This window comes from Somniosus microcephalus, chromosome 17 (genome assembly GCF_052327205.1).
Source record: "Somniosus microcephalus isolate GS21.2 chromosome 17, FLI_Smic_1.0, whole genome shotgun sequence".
Lineage (NCBI taxonomy): Eukaryota > Metazoa > Chordata > Chondrichthyes > Squaliformes > Somniosidae > Somniosus > Somniosus microcephalus.
Window position 1 is genome coordinate 53,237,028 of NC_141003.1, and position 19,027 is coordinate 53,256,054.

General features: G+C 42.7%; 1 protein-coding gene across 3 annotated transcripts in view; it reads right to left on the minus strand.

Annotated features, from left to right (window-relative positions):
* Positions 1-19,027, minus strand: part of mapk11 (mitogen-activated protein kinase 11) — a 56,140-nt gene that overhangs the window by 14,169 nt on the left and 22,944 nt on the right. For 2 of the 3 annotated variants that reach the window (XM_086010349.1, XM_086010350.1), the window contains 7 exons: positions 16,609-16,667; positions 13,239-13,350; positions 8,383-8,412; positions 7,206-7,253; positions 6,959-7,073; positions 4,236-4,307; positions 1,842-1,921 (listed from right to left, as the gene is read on the minus strand). In XM_086010349.1, the coding sequence (XP_085866475.1) occupies positions 1,842-1,921; positions 4,236-4,307; positions 6,959-7,073; positions 7,206-7,253; positions 8,383-8,412; positions 13,239-13,350; positions 16,609-16,667 (516 nt within the window). The remainder of the gene's footprint in view (positions 1-1,841; positions 1,922-4,235; positions 4,308-6,958; positions 7,074-7,205; positions 7,254-8,382; positions 8,413-13,238; positions 13,351-16,608; positions 16,668-19,027) is intronic. The other variant, XM_086010351.1, reaches the window with a different exon arrangement.

A 19,027-nucleotide genomic window follows, 5' to 3' on the forward strand; every position in this document is an offset into this window, starting at 1 on the left:
TGCAATGAATATTTGTTCCTCTGACTTTCTTTAATCATCTTTCTTGTGTTTTCCTGCAATAAAAGCCTAATTCAAATCACTCTTTCTTGAATTAAGCACCTTTTCATCAATTTTCTTCTTTGTTTCCTCATTTTCAAGTGTCTCTGTCTATTTTGTTTTTGCTGTTTCACTTTTTCATTCTTTCCCTCTTGCTACTCTCTTTCATTTCCTTATTTGTTCTCTGTGTTTCTCCATTTGTATGCCATTGTTTCTGTTACTGTTCCCTTACTGCCCTAGCTCTGTCTCTCTCCATCTGCTGCTGTTTCTGTGTTCTCTGATTTTTGCAGCGATACAACAAAGGTAAGAAGAACAATCTTTTGGTTTCTTTTCTGGCTCCCTCCACATGATCGATGACTTTGGGGTCAATAAGACAGCAACCAGCATATTTCTGACTCTACTGAGGTGCCACCATAAACAGTTGTTGATGCTCTCAGTGACTCAGTGTCATTTATATAAATTTAAAACTTTAACTTTTACAATAGTAGAAATGAGAGCGAATCTCCAAAATCAATGCCAAAATATTATTTTGCATTAGGTACAGCGAGATGTTTTCAAGCCAGTTCTTTACTTAACATGTAAGTTATCTCAAACTACTGTACAGGTGAAAGTTAAGACACGGTGGGTAATTCATTTTAGGTTTATATCACCAGTTTATTTTAAGGAATGTTGAGATTTGGGAAAGGACAGCCAACAGTAAAGGAGTGTAGAATATGATAAAGTAGTGACAAACTAAATAGATTCACAATCGGCTAATTTAATTTCCATGGTCACCATTTATATTTAACATATAAAAGAGAGTTCCAAATTTCTCTTATTTTACATTCAAGTGACTCTAAGCCCTGGAATCTTCTCTGGCTGGGTGGGCAGTGCAACTCAGACCATGGCTGTGTTCAATGGTGCTTTGTGATTAACCAGCTAGCATGGGGTGGAACTCAAAAAAGTTGAGCCCTGTGGTGTCACGATCTCCCTCCCCATAAATAGAATGATGCAGATTCCTCTTTAGCAATGGGTATGATAGCTTGACAAGGGGCTGTGGAATCCCTTATTGCAAAATCGAATACAAGTTGCAATTTTCTGTCCATTAAAATAAATGGATGGAAAATCATGAGCAGTTTGTGCCAGAGGGTTGTGAGACTGGAGTAAGTGATTAAAGTGGAGACAATGTGAACATTTAAGAATATGTCAGATGGGTGATTGAAGGAAAGGGGGATAAAAGGGATATGGGAATGGGGTGGGCATATGGGATTAGGATAACTTGTGCAGAGGATAAACACCAATATGGACTGGTTGGGCCAAATGGCCTGTTATAATTTCAATGTGATTCTATGTAACATCGATTCCCAGTCCGTGATGATTCAGCAGATCTCAGCCAGGGCAGTAGCAGGAGCAATGCAATTGGCTGCAGCAACCCCAGATTAGAGAAGGAATAACTACAGTATCTGGGTTCCTGTGGGCTGATTGCTCCTGAGCAAATCCCTGCTGGAAGTGTGTTTATGCTAAGTGAGCACAGGATTGGGCTTGGTTAGGATAGCTCATGTGTTTGAATAGCCTGCTAACACACACCTCTAAGGATCACATGGGAACATTGACCAATCTGTTCTCACAATTACCCTGGAACCATAATCCACGAAAAGAGTCAACATACACAAGAGGGAACGGAGAAAAATATCTATCCAATAAAGACAAAGGCAGAATCGTCTCATTAACTTTACTCTCCAATCTGGTCCCTGACGACTGTATGTGGAGATAAACAGCTTTACTTGTTGAAAAGCATTTAGTGTGAGGTTGAAACATTAACTTACATGTTCTGAAGATATCTTCTTTAGCAACTCAGAACTGGGTGTTCCAACAACTTCCATTATTCGCTTCAGTTGGTCAATATCTGTGCCATTATAGGAAAATATAAAAAGGAGAAAAGAGAATCTTCTTGTTGATAAGTCACAATACCTCTCTCTGTAGCTTAATATACTCTCACCAAGTTTTATATACAAGATTGGAAAAGGCTATTATCTAGAGAAAATAAGGATGGCCTAATTCACACTTTAACTATTAACTGCAGTACTTTAAAAAAAAAAATGAAGGCAGGTTTTTTGTATATACCAAGAATATCGATGCTGGGGAGTATAAGAGTTTTTACTTTTAGTAACTAATGTCAGAATCACATCGAACTCTCCTCGATCAGCTCCAGTACAAGTAGGTGAAAAATAAAACTTCTCTATTACTGCCCTCGCGGTTTAACTTGAGGGTTAATTTTCCAACTTCGTGCCCCGGCTCGGAGCCTCACTGGCTCGGAGCACGAAGCTGAAAAATGGCCCCTCAATTGAAACCTCAAAGTCTAAAAATGACGGTTACTGGTATTAGTGTACAAATCCTTAATGTGCTCGCATGACATTCCTCCATCTGCTATTTTAATGGAGGCACTAATCTGTTCATTGAGACCACAGCAGTGTGAGCCAGGAGCGGAGTGAGGTGGGAACAGAGAGGCAACTTCTAAAATGGTAACTTGGTGAGAGTGGGAATTAGGTTCAGAGAGGGAAGGAGGTGCCAAGTAAATTAACCAAGGGACAAAAGCAAAAAAGGAGAAGGGGAAATTCAAGAAATGCAATTGAAGGGGGTTTGCCTTTGTCTTAAATTTCTCCTTAAGATTTTTTTAAAACTGAAACAAGCATAAAACTTTAAAGTTGCATAAGGAGAGAATACTTTGTGTGCTGTAGAAGTTGTGAGATATTTCCGTTCCAGGCCCAGATTCTGGAGTGATTCATCTGAAATGACAGCAAGCTGGTCGATGCACTTTAGGCTGAAGTGGTCAGCTTTATGGAGCGAATGTCTACGCATCAAAATATTAGGAAGAGGTTTTTTATCGATGAGGTATTAGAGAAGACTATGCAGGGGGTTGGAGTAGGAGAAGAGAAGGTGGTTCTCTGTTAGAAAGGGGGCTAGAAGTTGTGGTCAGGTCATGGGGCAGGAGCCACCAACAGTTTCTCTCCTCTGGAAAGAGATGAAGTGGAGACTCGAGTTGGCTGCAACAAGCGAGGATGTGTCTTGGACTGAGGCAATCCAGCAGCCTGTCAGGGAAAGAGGGAAAATAAGAAATAGCAGACAAGTTTTTCTGATTTACTCTCCCTCTTTATAGGAAAATTATGGGTTCGACTAGAGAACTGAAATTGGTAATTTATCATATGGATGATTATGAGAGTAAACCTACATCTGACCATTCTGTGACACAGAATACTCCAACACTCTGTGTTACTATACCAAGGTGTTATAGCTTACTGCATTACCCACTTAAAAAACACACTCATTTTATAAACAACATTATCAGCACTGGAAAGTTAGGGTACAGTTTTACAGCTGACAGCCAGCCCCACCCCTCACCCAAGTAACATTGCAGCATGAGTAAGCCTGGACAATTAGCAATGGCAAGGTAATTTCTTCATAAGTGGCATTTCAGTTGAGCCTGATCCTGTCCAACATCCAATCAGGCACACTTTTTTGCCAGGGAATCAATGGACAACAGCCAGGAGATGGCCTTTATCTGATGTTTCCCCTCCCTGGCCCAGGAACACTGGGGCTATCTCGAATGTCCCCATTGGTGACCTGGCTGAAATCAGCCAACACAATGCAGACTGGTCACATCACGCACCTTACTGGTGTTAATTGTAGTCAGGTGGTGGGCAATATTCCCCCTAATTTCTTTTGGGTGCGCGGTCCCTTTAACTGGCTGTGTGGCCCATTCAAAGTTTTGCGCATGCATGAAACCTCCCATTCAAAAGCCATTAAGTGGCCTGCGCGGGACCTCCAGGCAGCCGCGCAGCGTAGCGGAAGCATTGGTGGTAGGCATTAATGGGGGACTCGTGTTCAATAATATGGGAGCAGGCTCAGGGAGTGGGAGAGCCTCATCTTGGGGGTGCACGGTGTGTAATGTGTTGCTCTGTAAGTAAAGGCTTGTAAGCGAATGAAGACTAGGCTCGAGTATTCGCTCCTTCACCACCTGGCTATCTGACTTTTACCACTGGTCTGTACGGATCAGTACTATACTTGATGGTAAACGTAATTATTACAACATCAGAGAAGCTCCCGGTAATTGGTATTTCAAATGCTTTCAGGAACAAAGTCATTCTACTTTCAGTTCATTCCATTTGCTAGTCGAAAATCAGAATAAATACTGTAGAGCAAGCAAAATTTGTCAAGGATACAATCAGTTCCTGGGAAAAGCGCTTTTCCTTTCAACAACTCTGCCATTATACATCCAACAGACCAAATATCAACTAGAAAAAAAAGTAAAGGAATTTAGAAGAAAATAATACCGTCCCAACTCCGCACGCTAATACCAAAAACTTACCACGAATATCGACATTGACATAAACTCTGACACGTCTAATTCGACAAGATTTGCAAATCCCCAACAGTATTTACAGGCCTTTTGTTATTACCACTTACATTGACAGGTGTGCCACCTGCATTTTAGGCCTATAAATTAGCCAGGTTGCGAGTGCCCATCATAGTTTACTTAAGATGAATGGCAAGGCTGCAATTAAACGGAAACATGACTTCAGAACACTCGACGATAAGTATCGTACAAAGCAACTGAGAATGCAAAGTCCAGAAAAGAAGTCTGCAAAACTTTCTCTGTGAAGTACAGCAGCCTATACAGCTGGTGGAAATCCGCCGCGTACAATGTAGGAACATACGCGTAACGGATCAAGAAAAGAAAACCCACAAAATATGAAGATGTTGAGGATGCATTAGCCAAGCGGTTTAATGAAAAACTCATCCAAAATCCCATCATCACAATCGATCGCAACATATTTATTGAGAAGGCCAAGGCTTTTGCTGAGCAGCTAGGCAAGCAAAATTTCACAGCCAGCAATGGGTGGTTTAGTCACTTCACACCTCGGCATGGTGTTGTGTACAAGAAAATTGGTGGTGAGGGTAAATTTGCTGCAAATTTGCAGTGAGGATAAATCTCCTCGACGAATGGAAGGTTCGTCTCCACAAACTTCTGTAGGACTACAATTCGGGCCATATTTCTACTATCGATGAGACAGCCTTGTTTTGCAACTGCAATATGGACAAAACTACTGCATCAACCATGTACTGGTGGGAAACAACATAAAGGCCTAGAAATTGGGTTTTGGCTTAGCCAGGGCTTTAGCGCCGGAAGTTAGTGCCGGCGCTAAGTCCCCCTGGGCGCGCCAAAAATTCAGTAGCGCCGCGCCCAAACGGCTGCCGGCGCTACTGAAGGGTCTTAGCGCCTGGAAAAGGGCGCTAACTGCCGTTTAGCGCCGCAATTCCGGCGCTGCGGCACCCGATGCGGTGCGGCAGGCTGGGGAAGTGCAGGCCTCCTCCTTCCGTTAAGGAGGAGCTGCCTGCACCCGGCCGCGGCCCGCGCAAATCTGTTTTAAAATGAGCCCGGCACCTCGGACAAGTGCCGGGCTTGCATCTCTTCCGGGGGGTGGGGGGGGGGGGGGGGGAGGAGAAGTCCGGGGAGGGAGCTGCGGGCAGGCGGCCGGCGGGAAAGGGGCCGGCCGCCGCAGGGCCTTTAATGCGCCGGCGCAAACACATGTTGGACTCTGTTGCCAGAGTCTTAGTTGCGGCTGCCACGGGCGAGGCGGCCGCAACCGAATTTCGGCGCTGGGGCCCGTCGGCATGGCAACCGGGACGCTGCGCACACCGATGACGTCATCGGTGCCGGCGCAGCGCTACCGGTGCAACGCCGCTTTAGGGCCCCAGGGAATTTTTCAACTGGCCATAACTCTGGCGCTAGTCCCTCTAGCGCCTCAAAAGCGGCGCTAAGGCTAGTGAATTTCTAGGCCAAAGTGTTTAATGTTTCAATTCTCGTCACTGCCAACATAACTGGAGCAGATAAGCTACAGCTTTTTGTAGTGTGGAAGTCAAAAAACACGCAATGCTAGAAAAACATGAAACATCTTCAAGTCAATCATTAGCCCAAGGCCAGGATGGTCAAAGTCTGAATGACTTTTTTTTTACAAGATGGATCCAAAAACTTGTCTCAAAATGCTCGAAAAATAGTGTTATTAGTCGATAACTGCTCTGCCCACCCTTGTCAATGGCATACAAGTCATAGAGTCATAACGGCACAGAAGGAGGCCATTCGGCCCATCGAGTCCACGCCGGCTCTCTAGAGCAATCCAGTCAGTCCCATTCCCCCGCTCTATCCCCGTAACCCTGCAAGTTTATTTCGCTCAAGTGCCTATCCAGTCTCCCCTTGAAAACATTGAGTCATTAAGTTAGCTTTTCTTCCTCCAAACACCATGCCCTTAATCCAGCGAATGGATCAGAGGATTATTCAAATACATAAGTACCACTACTGAAAGCTTTTAGCTCATAAAAAGTTAGCAGCCATGGATGCCAAGGAAGAGTTTACGGAAAAGTTAGTGGGGACAATGCGCAATTTGGACACCGGAAAAACAAGTTACAATTCAAGATTGTTTTTTGCAACCCACGTTATGATGACTTCCGTGGATTCACAGCTGATTCCATCAGTTTTACAGCATAAAATAGCTGACAAAGAGCTTCTGCCCGATTTTCCTGACACAAAAAATTTTTGTCCCGATTATGGACTGGAAATGTGCCAAAAAATGGGAAAATTCATCCGATTCATTTTTTAATTTGCAGCTGTGACTGCGCCAGATTTTCTGCCCCCTCTCTTGTGAGCTGCTGGTGGGAAGCCCAATTGGGGATGGGAGCTTGCACTGAATATATAATTAGTCCAAACCCAAAAGATCTGGCAGGGGTCACCCTTCATAAAACATGAGAGTACAAAGTGTGCAGAGCACCGGTCCCGTGATACAACCTCGAGGCTGGAACATGTGCCCTACAATCTACATTTAAATCACCTGGGGCAGTGATTTTGGAAGTTGTGCAGCGTTTCTGTAGGAATAAGTGCCACTTTTACCTGTCTGATTATAATGCATCCAGTTTAACATTATTTCTGGAGCTCGATACCATCTAGTTGCTACGTAACCAGTCATTTCGTCATCGGTCTGCCGGGCCAACCCGAAATCTAGAATCTGTAAGTCAGATCAACGATATTAAAACTATATATAGAGCGAAGAGGCGGAGTGAGAGGGAGAGGTAAAAAAAAGAAAAATTGTTCTTTCTCAAATATACATTAAATAAAAAGGGAACTATGTTATCCTTACTCGTAGTTCACAGTCCTCATTTACTGCTAAATTGCTTGGTTTCAGGTCCTGCAAAGGGAAAATAATATTTAATACAAGTCCAAACTGATCTAGAAACATTGAATACTTTGAAGTGCATGAACAGGACTATATTATGTAGGTTTGGTCATTCATTTTCTATTACTTTGTGATTGCAGTCATCCTGAAACTTACAGGATTTTCTTATTCCACTTCTTTTATGATAACTTGATCAACCTTATAGCATGAAGAAATAAACCTTGTGTCCTGTATTTTTGCTAAGTCTGTTTCTGTTATTGCTGTAATATTATTAGATCTATGCAAACATTCACAGTCACCATTCCTATTGGCTATAGCCTCATCCTGTATTAGCTACTGAAACAGGTTTCCCAGAAACAGGAGCCCCATCTGGAATCTAATTATAATAATATTTGCATTTTTATAGCCCCTTATCATGCCTCAAATTGTGTCCCTGATTCAGGTCTTCATTCCTGTGCTTTGCTCCAATCCTGGATTGGTGATGCTGAGGAGGGGGCAAATAAAGTGGGACCCTCTAGAGGCAGGGGTGCGTGGTAGTTGTGTCTGCCACCTGGCATATTAAAAGGAGGGAGATTGGGTGGGATGGTGTCATCCATTGGAATTCTGGCTGGTCTTCAACTACCGGCCTCCTGTGTCTCGAGGCACTGTACGCTGGCAAGATACTGGCCATTGGAATGGTGGGAGTGGGATCCACAAGACCCTTCTAGGCCAGGTTCATGGCCTGAAACACTCCCAAGGCTGAAGTCATGGCCACTGGGAAATTGATGGTCTTCGAAGTGAGGGCCATTTTCAAAATGTTGCAGCTGTTTACAGCTGGACCTACCAGCTTTGCCTGCAAACAGCTGGTAAGGCTGCCTTTTGCTGACCCCATCTAACAAGTGTCTAAGTTGCGCCAAAACTGGCGGGGGGGCCCATCACCACTAAACAAATGGCCTGACCCCGGGAACTCTGATGGGACCAGACACTTGGGTCACCCGCACGGTGAAACTACCTTTCCTCCATCGGCCCAAGGTCTTTAACTGATTTGATTGCCCCACATTACTTATTTTGGTCCTATTAAACTTCTACTTAAGCAATACATGCTATAGAAAAGATAAATATTTTACACCGGGTGCAGTGTATAAAAAAACCCAAAACTTACTCTGTGAATGATACCAGCTGAATGGATATACTGTCAGAAGGAAAACAGGGAAAAAAAGACATTATAAATCAAAAACCTCATCACATTTGTATATTACTTGTCAAAGACAATAAATTAAAGTTTGCTTTATGAAAAAGTTTGAACAATTGTTTTTTCACAAACAACTGGGAAAGACGAGGGAGGATGGAGAATGAGAGGGAGAGGTGGTGGTAGAGAAAAGTAAAACGCCTTTCAATGCTGATTAATGTTATTGGACAGGTCGGTCCCATTCCCCCGCTCTATCCCCGTAACCCTGCAAGTTTATTTCCCTCAAGTGCCTATCCAGTCTCCCCTTGAAAACATTGAGTGTCTCCACTTCCACCATTTCCGTCAGCAGCGAATTCCAGATCATCACCACTCACTGCATAAAAAAGTTTTTCCTCACATTCCCCACTGTATCTCTTGCCCAAAACCTTAAATCTGTGTCCCCTAGTCCTTGTACCATCAACTAGTGGGAACAGCCTTTCCCCGTCTAGCCTATCCAAACCCGTCATAATCTTGTACACCTCTATCAAATCACCCCTCAACCTCCTTTGCTCTAATGAAAACAAATCCAGCTTCTCCAACCTGTCCTTGTAGCTAAGATCCCCCATCCCCGGAACCATTCTGGTAAATCTCCTCTGTACCCACTCAAGGGCCTTCACATCCTTCCTAAAGTGTGGTGACCAGAACTGGACGCAATACTCCAGTTGTGGCCTAACCAGCGCTTCATAAAGGTTCAGCATAACTTCTTTACTTTGTACTCAATACCTCTATTTATGAAGCCCAAGATCCCATATGCTTTGTTAACCACTCTCTCAATATGTCCTGCCACCTTCAGGGACCTATGCACATTAACTCCCAGGTCCCGCTGTCCCTGCACATTGTTTAAAACTGTGCCATTATTATATGTATATTGCCTCTCCCTGTTCCTTCTGCCAAAATGCATCACCTCACACGTCTCTGTATTAAATTCCATCAGCCACTTGTCTGCCCATTCTGCTTGCCTTTCTATGCGCTGAAAGCTAAAATGCAGGGGTTCAGTTTTGTATAAAAAAGACTTGCATTTATATAGTGCCTTTCATAAGCTAATCAAAGTGCTTTACAACCAATGAAGTGCTTTTAAGGTATTGTCACTGTTGTAATGTAGGAAACGTGGCAGCCAATTTGCACACAAACAGCAATGTGATAATGAGCAAATAATCTGTTTTTAGTGATGTTGATCGAGGGATAAACATTGGTCAGGACACCAGGGAGAACTCCCCTGCTCTTCTTCAAAATAGTGAAATCTTTTAAGTCCACCTGAGAGAGCAGACGAGGCCTCAGTTTAACATCTCATTGAAAAGGCAGTACTGCCCTGGAGTGTCAGTCTCGATTTTTGTGCTCAAGTCTTTGGAGTGGGACTTGAACCCTCACCTTCTGCTACCAACTGAGCCATGGCTGACGCTGTATAGCCAGTTGTACAGAAAGTAAGATCATTCTGAAAGTTTAGGTAAGACAGACACTGACGCTGTCTGTGGCTGCTGCAATATTGCCTTGAATCAAAAGCAGGAGAGGGTAGCTTTGGTCTCCAAGGATCCATTCTTGCAGTCTGCCTTCCTTTTCAAACAAACCTGGCATAAATGATAGCAATGTGATTGCTGCCCAGGGAGCATCATTGACCTACATTATAGGAAGTTCCTGATCACTGACCAAGTACCATTGATGGAATAGAAGCCCTTTCTGTGCAAGAGAAAGCACTCACCAGCTGATAATCAGATTAGGAATCTTGTGTGCAATTGTTTGGGAGCTATTTTTGGGCCCAGTTCCCACTGATAAAAGTACTTTTGCCAGCAGGAATTTCTGCCCAATCACAAGAATAACTTGGCCAAGATCACGGATTATGGTGGTTCTTTAGTTTATGTGAGAAATCTATAACTCACTAATGACATAGGTGAATGTAAGTTTTGTAGTTGAAAAGAATTCTGTAAATGATGTAATTCTGTATTTAAGTATCTCAGATGATAAATAAAAAGGGGAAAAATGAAAAAAAACCTGCAAATGCTGAAAATCTGGAACATAAACAAGAAAACCTAGAAATACACAGTGGGCCTGAAATTGCGGTCAGAGGCTTCCCGCGGGCGGAGGCCTCCGACCGGCAAAAAATCTACAAATGTACCTTCTGCCGCAGGATCCAGGGAGACTCGCGCTCCTGGGCCTTTAAATGTAGACACGTGCAGAGGCCCCACGTATCCCAGGAGCGCAGGCGGTTCGCAAGCGCCCCTGGGATCACGTGGGCCGGCCCAACCAATGAAAGAAGGGGGATCCCCATTCATGCTTATGGGGATTCCATATGTACAGAAACCCCATAAGCATGAATGTGAATACCCCAAAAAATACATCTACACATCAAATCAATAAAAAGAAATAGATATTTTAAAATTAATTAAAATGCCATTTAATTAAATATTTAATTTTTTGAAAAATAAATGTAAATGTTTTAAATGGACTAAAAATAACCTTACCTTATTGCACAGGGTTTTAATGTTTAAATGATTGAAAAATAATTATTTTTATGTTCATTTAAACTCTTACTCAGGTGTAAGAATTTCACAGGCATTCACCGGGCAGAAGTTGGGCAAATAGCACAACTCTCCGCCCGCGGATGCCCTTTTGCCGGGGATGCGGATGATCTGTCCCACAAGTTCCGGGTTTTCACGCATGCGCTTCGTGTGTGAAAACCCGGAACTTGCGCGGCCCTTATGGGTGCGTATGTACCCGTAGGGGCCGTAAATTACGGGCCAATAAGTCAAGCATCATCTGTAGAGAGAAAAGGCAGGTTAATGTTCTGTCACAACATCTGAATTGCTTTTTTCCAGTTAAAAGATTCTTCTGAATAAGGCATGTGGTTTTCTAGTTGATGAAGGCAGGTGGGGTACACACACTGGAACTTATTATTTCACACATGAATGACCGTTTTAGCTTTCACTCATAAAATAACACCCACAGTAAAAGATGTAATTACTGATAACCATGGTAATATTTTCACCAACTAATTAATGCACGATGATGTATTCCAATTATTCTGTATCACTAAAAGGCTTATATTATGTTTTGTGCAGTGACACAGACTATCTGCTGCTTAGTGAGACCTGAAAGGATTCACTTCTAAAATTCCTGTGTCTGTATGTAATTGAGATTGATAGTGGTATCGCACCAATGTAATACCTTAAATAATATTTATAAATACCTGTGCATTGAAATATAGCCTTTGGCATTGGGAATGCTTAAAAAGAACTATTCTAAATTGATTGAGTTTTTTGATGAACTAACAGAGAGGGTTGATGAGGGCAATACAGTTGATGTGGTGTACATGGGCTTCCAAAAGGCATTTGATAAAGAGCCACATAATAGGCTTGCCAGCAAAGTTGAAGCCCATGGAATAAAAGGGACAGTGGCAGCATGGATATGAAATTGGCTAAGTGACAGGAAACAGAGAGTAGTGGTGAACAGTTGTTTTTCAGACTGGAGGAAGGTAGACAGTGGTGTTCCCCAGGGGTCGGTACTAGGACCACTGCTTTTCTTGATATATATTAATGACTTGTCTTGGGTATACAGGGCACAATTTCAAAATTTGCAGATGACACAAAACTGGGAAGTATAGTGAACAGTGAGGAGGATAGTGATAGGCTTCAAGAAGATATAGACAGACTGATGGAATAGGTGGATTTGTGGCAGATGAAATTTAACGCAAAAAAGTGCGAAGTGATACATTTTGGTAGGAAGAACGAGGAGAGGCAATATAAAGTAAAGGGTACAATCCTAAAGTGGGTGCATGAACAGAGAGACCTGGGGGTATATGTGCACAAATTGTTGAAGGTGGCAGGGCAGGTTGAGAAAGCAGTTAAAAAAGCATGAGGGATCCTGGGCTTCATAAATAGAGGTATAGAGTACAAAAGCAAAGAAGTTATGATGAACCTTTATAAAACACTGGGTCGGCCTCAACTGGAGTATTGTGTCCAATTCTGGACACCGCACTTTAGGAAGGATGTGAGAGGTGCAGAAAAGATTTACTAGAATGGTTCCAGGGATGAGGAACTTCAGTTATGTGGATAGACTGGAGAAGCTGGGGTTGTTCTCCTTAGAGCAGAGAAGGTTGAGAGGAGATTTGATAGAGGTTTTCAAAATCATGAGGGGTCCAGACAGAGCAGATAGAGAGAAACTGTTCCCATTGGCGGAAGGGTCGAGAACTAGAGGACACAGATTTAAGATGATTGGCAGAAGAACCAAAGGTGACATGAGGAAAAACTTTTTTTACACAGTGAGTGGTTAGGATCTGGAATACACTGCCTGAAAGGGTGGTGGAGGCAGATTCAATCGTGGCTTTCAAAATGGAATTGGATAAGTACCTGAAGGAAATTTTTTTTGCAGGGCTACAGGGGGAAGGACGGGGTAGTGGGACTTGCTGAAGTGCTCTTGCAAGGAGTCGGCACGGGCTCGACGGGCTGAATGGCCTCCTTCTGTGCTGTAACTATTCTATGATTCTAAATTAGTTATGTGGTGATCAGTGCTTCAATCCATGGCAGAAAATGGGTTGCTGCTGGGACAATGACTAATGGAGGTGTGTATATGTGGGCTATGCTTGGAGTCAGTCATTGAGTCTCATGTAGCATTAGATTGGAAGATGAGAGAGAGGATAAAATGAATAGAAGACGGAGTAAATACATAAATTATATTGAAACAACACTAAAAGTATGCATAGGACAGAAAGGGAGAGAGAAATGAGAATCACACACCCTTCTTAATTGTCCAGTGTTAGTCTAATTTTATTTCTACACAGAGTACATTGATTTCTGTACCTTAAGTCCCCTGAGTAATTGATACACAAGAAACTGCACATGATCATCTGTCAGCTTCTGACACTTGACTATGTTATTCAAGTCTGCACCCATGAGGTTCGTCACCAAATACCTAGAGTAATAAAAATACAACTGGCTTTAGACAAACATTTTAACAAAACAGTTTGACAGAAATGTTACCAACATTTGCAGTAATCCTTGATGGGGGCAAACACAGGCCATTTTAATCATAAAATCCTTTCCCCAAATATGCAGTAGCTTCTCTGACATGTCACATAGTTTGGATTTTCCAGCATCATAATTGTTGAGTTTCAATAACAGTTCCTTTCCCATTGCAAAATAGAACCTAAAAAAAATCATATGGATTTTAATTTTTTTTTATAAATAAGCAGTTGAGGCTAGGCCAATTGAAAATTTCAAAACTGAGATTAATAGATTTTTGTTAGGTAAGGGTATTGAAGGATGATGAACCAAGGTGGGTAAGTGGAGTTAAGATACAGATCAGCCATGATCTAACTGAATGAAGGAACAGTCTTGAAGGGCTGAATGGCCTATTCCTGTTCCTAAGTTTATAATTTTTAACTGGAGATCAGGAAGCAAAAATGTATCAGTAAATACTTGAAGAAACATTTCAAAATGGTCTCTTTAAAAATGCCTTATAATGGATTCATAAGAACATAAAAAATAGGAGCTGGAGTAGGCCATTTGGTCCTTCAAGCCTTCTCCACCATTCAACAAGATCATGGCTGATCTTCTACTTCAACTGCACCTTCCCGCTCTATCCCCATATCCCTTAATTCCCCAAAATTTGTCGACCTCTGTCTTGAATACACTCAACGACTGCCAATAGCCCATCAGAACACTTCAATGTGCTGTCACAAGTCAGTAGAGTGTCTGTTCAACCTTACAGTTCCCCTTTTAATATGTTTCTATTCCTGACTCCGCAGTTGGGAGATGCAGGAAGTGGACATCAACTGCTTCCTCCTTAAAAGACAAGTTATCTTGGGCTATTCTTACCCTGCAGCCATTTAAAGAAAACATCAGCAGAAACATTAGCAATAGATTACCAGCTCCCACTCCCCGTGTGTGGCTCCGCTGATAAACAGAGAGAAGGAAAAAAATCCATCCAAAACCTAGTATTATTTCTTATTACTAGTCAATCTTTCGTCGAATTGCACATGGGACATGGGGAGTGGTGTCCAAGAGTAGTCTTCAGATGAAGCGGGGTAAGGTTACCAGGGATAATTGAACCAGATGCGCAGACATAATTCAGTCCCTATTTTAAAATCATACATTCTGTCCTTATATTTGTATTTCTGTTATAAATTCCTAAGTCCGCATTCATAATGGGAGCTGCCTGTGCAAGCACACCTCCCGCCAGCAATGCCGCTTCAGCACCTCCACTGGCAAGAGGGTGGAATTGCAGTAGGATAAGTTTATACTAGAGCCGAGAAATTCCATCGCCCTGTGCCCGTTTTATACGTGTAAAACAGGCGCCTAATGGCCCAATATAGTGGGCAACATGAGCGTGTTCATTCTGCAAAGGAAGTGCACCGTCCACCAAATTGGATCATGCTCAGTATAATGTTTAAATAAGGGTCCTACACTTAATACCATCTCCTTTTGCCTTGCACCATCTCTTAATCTCCCTTAATGTCTCTTAATCTCTCCTGCCTTCCATCCTATCACAGACCTTCTCTTTTGTTCTTTCCTCCCATCCCCCCTCCCCCCTGTCCCTGCCCCTACACTTGCTTAAACACCTGTTCCATCTCCAGCTTTTTCCAGTTCTGACGAAGGGTCATCGACCTGAAACGTTAACTCTGTTTCTCTCTCCACAGAAGCTGCCTGACCTGCTGAGTATTTCCAGCATTTTCTTTTTTTATTTCAGGGTCCTACACTTGTTGGTCTGTGATTTGCCACAAGATAAATTCATTCAACAGACCATGGTGTTAACAGTCAAGATGGACCCTGCTAATTAAAGGGCTCATCCCCTCCAAACAGGTTAGTTACAGGTTTATCCTTTTAGGCTGCTGCTTTATTTCTGGGTATTTTTTCTTTGCCTATTTTCTGACTTCTACAACTCAATTGTGACTTCTGCTAAGAGACTTTTGTTGGCGCTGGACTGCTTTTGTCATGGGTGGTCTGCCTTTGGGGCTGGAGGATGAGGGGGAGCAGCGAAGAAGACAGAGGAGAGCAGGAAGAAGAGGGGAGAGGACACGGTGCAGGAGGCTACATCCACAGCAGGTCTTCAGGGAGCACTTCTCCTACCTTAACTTCACTGGGGAGCAATGTGTCAGGTGCGTTTGGTTCACCAAGGAAACCATCGTTGAGCTACAAATCATTTAAACATTGCCCAAATTATATACCATGTGTTCTGTAGATTTTTAGGAGACAAAAATCAATGAATGAATAATCATGGTGAAACAAGTTAGCTACATCTTATCTATAGTAGAACATAAGTCCAGGTTTGTCTGTAAACCCTTGCTGCTTTTGCTAATATGAGTAGTCGGAGCTCTTTTACTTGCTTCTGGCCAATGAAATTAATCCCAGGGGTAGGTCTCATCCTTCATCAATTCAGGTATACCTGGCCAGAATAAACTAACATCGAAACTCGCCTCTCAAATGCTGCACTAGTGGTTATTAATTATAAATTGTAATGCACGGAAATTGTGTCTAACATAGAGCCGTAGAAGTTTACAGCATAGAACAAGGTAATTGAGCCCATCATGTCCAAACAATAAGAACTCTCCACATTACATACATCTTATAGCATTTTAATATTGTATCACTTCCATGAGCAGTCAGACCAGTTTTAATTTTAATAAGTTGCATATGTTTTCCAAAAAAGACACATGTTGTAACAGCATTTAAGCACCAAAGCCTGACTCCTCAAACGACCATCTATTACTCCACTTCTACTCCAGCCAGGAGACTGAGCTGTTTACCACTCAGTGACCACCATCAATGGTGCTCTCCTAACATCCAGCTGGAGGAGGTGTGGTTCAAACAAGGAGTGTCAGACAGTGTCAGTTCTTCATCCTTCTCCTACCCTGACTAATCACCCGGTACAGGATTTCACCAAGCAACTCTGAGGATTTAATGGACCACAACCAAAAAAGCTAAACAACCTATGTCGTGTTCCTAAGTAACAAAACAAGTCCAGATTTATCCCCAAATCTGCAGTCATTTGCCACTATAAACGGTTTGAGCTCTTTTGTTCAGAATCAGTTGCGAGTCATTCTCGGGGGTAGGTCTCATTCCGAGGCTGCTCAAGAGGCCCACAGTCACTCCAGTATAAACTGGGGAGCTGCAAATACTGAACAGAAGAAATCTTCACCACAGTCTGTATTTTAAATTCGATTCAACTTACACTTCACGAAAGTTCTCCAATGTAACTGCTGGTGTAAAGACATCTAGCAATCCAATTACCTAAAAGGAATCAACAGATTAATGCAGTTTATGGGATGACCTTAGATTTTACACAGCTTTTAAATATAAGGATGAAATTTTCACAGACCCATTTGTGAGACAATGGACAGCTATTAATTAAGGATTTAACAAGTAGCTATTAATCCTCCAGTGGATTCATTCATCATCTTCTCTATACTTTTGTGACAGTTTTAAGTGCTTGTTAAAATGTTCTAAGATAGTGGTATATATTAATAGTCTTTAATAAAATTTTAAAAATGACTAGAAAATCTACAATTATTGAATTGCATTGCTCTCCTTAAAGACCATTATAATTTAATTCTGCCAAAGCCAAATAATACGATATTTCCTTCTTACGAGACCATGTAGTCATGTGACCCTCCCATTCGGAACTAATTAAATGGCTGTGACACATCAGGCCAAAAACTAATCAGTAAAATTTAGGAAATGGGCAATAAGATAAATGTATTTCCACAAATTGAATTAATACACTTTCTTCAGAGACTAGAAATTAATAAAGACATTTCTGATATTCTCTCCTGAGGGCAGAAAGTCATGCTGAGCATTGGAGGTCCAAAGTAAAGGCTCTCCAAATGGCCGTACTTCACATGTGTGCCTGGGCAGCGTCAGTCAAGAGCACCTCCAGTCCACACTAGTCACTCACACTTCCAGCAAAGATCATGAGATAGTAATCAGATGTTGATTTTTTTCTTCCCTCCTTAGCCAGGCACACTGGGGCCAATTGCAGTATTCCCACCATGATTTTGCTGAATATCAAGCTATTCAGCATTGGGATATTGCTGGTTTGTATGGCACAGCATCATATCACATAGTACACTTGCCCATTAAGCTGTCTTCTTGTCTCCTGATAGCAATGATTCCCTTACAGATCTACGGTTCCATGGGTGGCAGGTAGCCATTATTCACGTGTGCTTTAACAATGAGTGAATAGGCAATGAACAACATCGCAGCTGGGTCTGATCCTAACCTTACCTGGTAGCCACATACGAGCAGTTCAAGCAGGGGTCACTCTAAAGTGATGAGGAATGGGAACTCTGGCTGGTTTTCCCTTCCGAAACCCAGTTCTTGTGCTCCTACTGCTTCCCTGCCTGAGATCAGCTAACCCAGCACAATCCAAGTATGAAACCTGGGACTTCTCTGGTCTGTTTGCCTCAGAGATGGTGGCTGTACCTCAGTCACTGGCGGAACAAGTCTAGTATTTTACAGTCTATTGGAAGGATATTTTGTGTCTCCTTTGTTGTTATTCATACACGTACGGAATGCGACTGGATTTTGTCAACTACTTTGTGACATTTAAGGTCATTCTAGAAATATAAAATCATCAATTATTTGATTGAGCAAAGGGTTAAAAATTATAGCCTAGAAATTACTGTTGATTTGCTAATCAAGGGTTAACTGAACATTACTTTAGAATTCTGCAGGTTTATAAAAGAAAGCTGCTTAACACCTTGCTTTACCATTTTCAATGCTTGAACACCTGCAGAGTGGCCCATCCAGTGGGGAGCCACATTAATTAATGTGAAGGAGCACCGTTAAATACAACAATGAGCCACTCAAATCCTGAAATCTAACAAAGGACACCCAGACCAGCTGTCAACGCAGCAATTTTGCTGATAAATTTAGCCGTAGAGCGAAAAGACAGATTCACAGATGAAACTATGGAAACTTAGCCTGGAGTGAGGCAGAGGAGGGAGACACCATGTGGGAAATCTCCCCAGATGTGCGTGATGCAGCTGGCATAGGAGCAAACTATATAAAATGTTAATATTGTCTGCTCCAGGAGATGGAAGGATATAAGGAGGGCACAATCTGTCATAAGTGTTGGGACATACCCACCTAGATCTCTGCCACTTTGGCAGGGTAAGAAAGGTATCTGTGTTTTTCATGGCAGTGACAAGTGCCCATCCAGTGAAGAGGCCCAAAGGTCTGGCTGAAGAGTAGCCTGCAGGGGAGGGGAAACCGGCCGAATTCCCTGCAAACTTGCATTTAACCCTCCCACACCCCCCCCCCCCCCCCCATTGACCACTTTGTAAGTTGACATATTTCTTAGAGGGTCCAGGACTTGATCCTGGCCGACTGCTAGCTGGACTCCATTTCTTCCCCTCGGCGGGTAGGCATGCTTGGTCTCCCTAGGCGTAGCTCTACCAGCTCTGTGTCGGGTCCCTCTGAGGGCCAGGAAAGTGGGAATTCCCAACGTAAGAACGATGGACTTGTTTGGGTGTTCAGATGCTTTGCCCCATCTAAGCCAAACAGGAACTCTCATATTAGACTGGGGCTGAGCCTATCTGGGCCTTGGCCTAATTTGCGGCCCTTCCGGCAGACTCCCGCTGAGGTGATGG